This window comes from Sinocyclocheilus grahami, unplaced genomic scaffold (genome assembly GCF_001515645.1).
Source record: "Sinocyclocheilus grahami isolate Dianchi unplaced genomic scaffold, SAMN03320097.WGS_v1.1 scaffold603.1, whole genome shotgun sequence".
In the NCBI taxonomy this organism is placed as follows: Eukaryota; Metazoa; Chordata; class Actinopteri; order Cypriniformes; family Cyprinidae; genus Sinocyclocheilus; species Sinocyclocheilus grahami.
In genome coordinates, this window is record NW_015505782.1 from 966,291 (window position 1) to 970,333 (window position 4,043).

A 4,043-nucleotide genomic window follows, 5' to 3' on the forward strand; every position below is an offset into this window, starting at 1 on the left:
GATTCTCCTTTAAGATTCTTGGAATCCGGATTTCATGAGATTTATTCCAGGATTTTTCTGTAGCAGATACTTTTCACTATGTCACAATTCAGTTCAGGGGTGAAAGGTGTTGTGTGAATGTGAATGCGTAGGTTTTCCCGTTGGACTCTTGGTGTGATGTGAACCTGATGGATCATCTGTGCTGATGTGTTCAGTCGCGCTTTAGGGTTTTGCTCTGTGCTCTTCAGGCGTGTTGTACCTGCTTGATCATGGGGAGGAGTACGCGTTTACATTCCCGAGTGCGTACGCTCGATCCATCCTCACTGTGCCGTGGGTGGAGCTCGGAGGAAAAGTCACCATCAGCTGCGCTAAGACCGGATACTCGGCCAACGTCACATTCCACACCAAACCCTTCTACGGGGGCAAAGTTCACAGGTCAGTCAGCAATGTCATTGATTCTGAAATCTGAAAGTCTATGAGTGATGATGATTATGATGATGAAGGTGTGCGTGTTCAGGGTCAGTGCAGAGGTGAAGCAAAACTCCAGCGGGAAGGTGGTGTGTAAAGCTCAGGGCGAGTGGAACGGGACACTGGAGTTCATCTACAGCAGTGGAGAGACCAAAGTCATCGACACAAACAAACTGCCCGTCATCAGGAAGATGATTCGCCCCGTTGAGAAACAGGGCCGGACCGAGTCCAGGTAAAACTCTCTGATTACTATATATATATATTTTTACAATATATTCACATAGTAAACTATTTAAATTGTAATAGTATATGTTAATATTGCTGATTTTACAGTATTTTAAACAAATAAATGCAGCCTTAGTAAGCTACTTTTTTTATTTTGGGGTCATTGATATAGTTGTGATATTCTGTGTTTTTGATCTCAGGCGTCTCTGGCAGCATGTGACTGCGGTGCTGAAGGAAGGAAACATTGATCTGGCCACTGAACACAAGCATGTGTTAGAGGAAGACCAGCGATCAGACGAGAGACAGAGAGCTGCCAACAACATGCCCTGGAAACCCAAATACTTCAACAAAGAGGTGCGTTCATGACTGAAACCGCCTCAGACATGTCTACAGTTACAGACTGGTTTTGAAACCTGACAAACTATAAATCTGAAGTAAATGCATTAGAAAACTTTGGGGAAAATGGACCATTTAGATTGTGAAGCTTATCTCTCGTATGCAGCTAAGATGAAACCATTTGAACCGTTTTTCTGGAGTTTCTATGGTGTGAAGCTGATGAAGGTGTTTGTCTGTGTGCAGGATGACGAATGGGTCTACAGAAACCCCTTATGGAAAACACATTGAAGAAAAGAAGATGAACACTGATCAGACTAACACAGGGACTGAAAACAAACCGCAAAAATCAAAAACAAGAGAATAATGATGCATCACACTACAGACTGTACAGAAACCAGTGTGTATATATGAGAACATGGACACATAGAACAGACCTTTTATACACTGTATAAATTATATATTATTTTTCACGATTATAACTGAGCCTTTGTGGATATGCACATGTACACAGTATTTATGTGATATGTTACTAGATGATTTGTTAACCGAGTAAGAGTCATGGATTTACATCCAGTGTGCATTTAACAATGTGGACAAGATGTACTGAATCAAATTCAGTATTTCAGCTCATATTTCACCCCAATATTATATATATATAATTCATATATATATATATTCATTAATATAATTCATTATATTGTAATAATTCATAATTAAATTGTAAATTCAATTATACATTGTATAAATTTAATTCTATCATAATTATATTATTAATAATACATTATATAAGGTTTTTGCATTGTGACATTATTTTAATAAAAATTACACATTTCCCACCTAACTTATTATTACTGCAATATCCTATTTTTTTACTCCATTCCAACAAATAAATATTGTAATATACTATTTTATTTAAATCAGCATAATTTAGTACAGCAAATACAATCACAATATAGAAGTACTTCACAATTATTTTAAATAAATCTTGATGGTCCTGAAATAAGCTTCAGTTTCTTATGTTTAGTTAAGAAATAAAACTGTATTTTGCTGTGAAATATGATCTGAACATGTTCTTGACAGATGAACAAGTGATGATATTATGTTTGAGATGAATCAGCAGACATTAAACAGATGAAAATGGTTGTGTTTTCACTGATCAGGTGAGCTGGTGGTGCTGTGATTTAGTTATTAAATGTTAAATGAAGGAGCATGTCTGGTTAATCAATATCCTCTTCATGAGTCACTGCTAATTACTGTGGCCTGCTGACAGAACGCTATTGTTCAAACTAATTGGCCATTAAATGAGATTTTACTCGAGAAGTTTGACATCGCTCTGCCCCTCTGCAATTCTGATGCACTTTTAAAGGGGATCATGAAATTCTGACTTTTAAGTGCTATAATCAGGTCCCCGGTGCATCTACCAACCAAGGAAACGTGAAAAAGATTAACCCAGTAACTTTGTTTTGGGAAGCATTTTTTTTTCAAGCGTCTGAGAAAACGAGCGTGTCTGATTTGGCTCCCTTGGTGACGTGGCTTCACAGACACATTCTGGGGACACCAGAGACTTATATTACATATGTAAAAAGGGCCAAAATATGTCTCCTTTAAAGGCCAAAACACACTGCGATGTCGTCACAATCATGTTGCATTGTGGTCTGTGGAGTTGCCTGAAGTGGGCATATGAAGCAGACTCGCTCCCTCGGTCAAAATCAAGGAGTCGAGGGTCTGTCCATATAAACTTCCCTCGTCCACTTCACGAAGTGGAACGCACTTCAAAATGGCAGCGGGGATTCCCCCGAGGGGACGTGCTTAGGGAAGTTCGCAAGTGCATTTCTGTCAGGACCACTATCGTCAAAGATGATTGACAGTTAGCATACAGTTTGGATTGGCGGTATGGTTCCGTTCTGGGCAAGAACTCCCTGCGCATCCATGCAGCCTAGCATGGATGAGAGCAGGGAGAGCAGCGTTAACCCCCCCAGGGTAAACAGAACAGAACCAACATAAATGTATTGCAGATATCGTTAAAGTTCAATAATGTTATGTACACATTTTAGAATTAGTCTGATTCAAAGGAGAATCAGAAGGCTGAATCCTGACTGACTGAAACTTCACAGACACATTCTGGGGACACCAGAGACTTATATTACATATGTAAAAAGGGCCAAAATATGTCTCCTTTAAAGGCCAAAACACACTGCGATGTCGTCACAATCATGTTGCATTGTGGTCTGTGGAGTTGCCTGAAGTGGGCATATGAAGCAGACTCGCTCCCTCGGTCAAAATCAAGGAGTCGAGGGTCTGTCCATATAAACTTCCCTCGTCCACTTCACGAAGTGGAACGCACTTCAAAATGGCAGCGGGGATTCCCCCGAGGGGACGTGCTTAGGGAAGGAGTGCGTGTCTAAAAGTGCAGTGGAATGCAGCCTGTGACAACAGCCGTCTTTGAACCTCTCTCACTGTACGACACAGGACCACCGATTAGGAGCCACGATCACAGAAATTGCCACGATTGTTTCACAGTGCCAATGTTTCATCTGGGACAGCCGAAAATCATGCAGTGTGTTTAGGGCTTTAGATAACTAGGACTTACCCATTGATCTCACCTCAGATCACTTACCTTTGGCCTGTAGCACGAAGCAAGATTAACAAACTCAGAGTTTCAGAGTAGGTTTAGAGTTGACAAAACTAAACAAATCCAACCTGGTTTAGATCAGGATCAGCTATGAACCTGTGATTAGTTTCATTGAGGTTGAACTGGAATATCCTACATAAAAAAAATCTGCGGCCTGCACTACAGATAGTGCTACCCTTTTGTTCAAAGACATCGCATCTGATTTGTAACGAGCATTAGTGACAGAATCATCAGCCAATCAAATTTTGACGTTCAATGACAGCCCGCCCTCTGGGTCTAGCGACATGCCCAGTGCTACCCCCAGCGTTTAGTTGGGAATTTCCAAGGTATGAAAGTGAAATTCAATGAAAAGAAAGTGACAGCCGCAGTCGCCGGTGCCTACACCAGATCTTGTTGCTGATCT

General features: G+C 40.7%; 1 protein-coding gene across 1 annotated transcript in view; it reads left to right on the forward strand.

Annotated features, from left to right (window-relative positions):
- The window catches only part of LOC107557452 (oxysterol-binding protein-related protein 10-like), a 41,794-nt gene extending 40,150 nt beyond the window's left edge, over positions 1–1,644 (forward strand). Inside the window, exons 9-12 of the mRNA XM_016240869.1 lie at positions 228–414; positions 497–679; positions 873–1,026; positions 1,252–1,644. Of these exons, the coding sequence (XP_016096355.1) occupies positions 228–414; positions 497–679; positions 873–1,026; positions 1,252–1,296 (569 nt within the window). The 3' untranslated portion in view covers positions 1,297–1,644. The remainder of the gene's footprint in view (positions 1–227; positions 415–496; positions 680–872; positions 1,027–1,251) is intronic.
- The last annotated feature ends 2,399 nt before the right edge of the window (positions 1,645–4,043 follow it).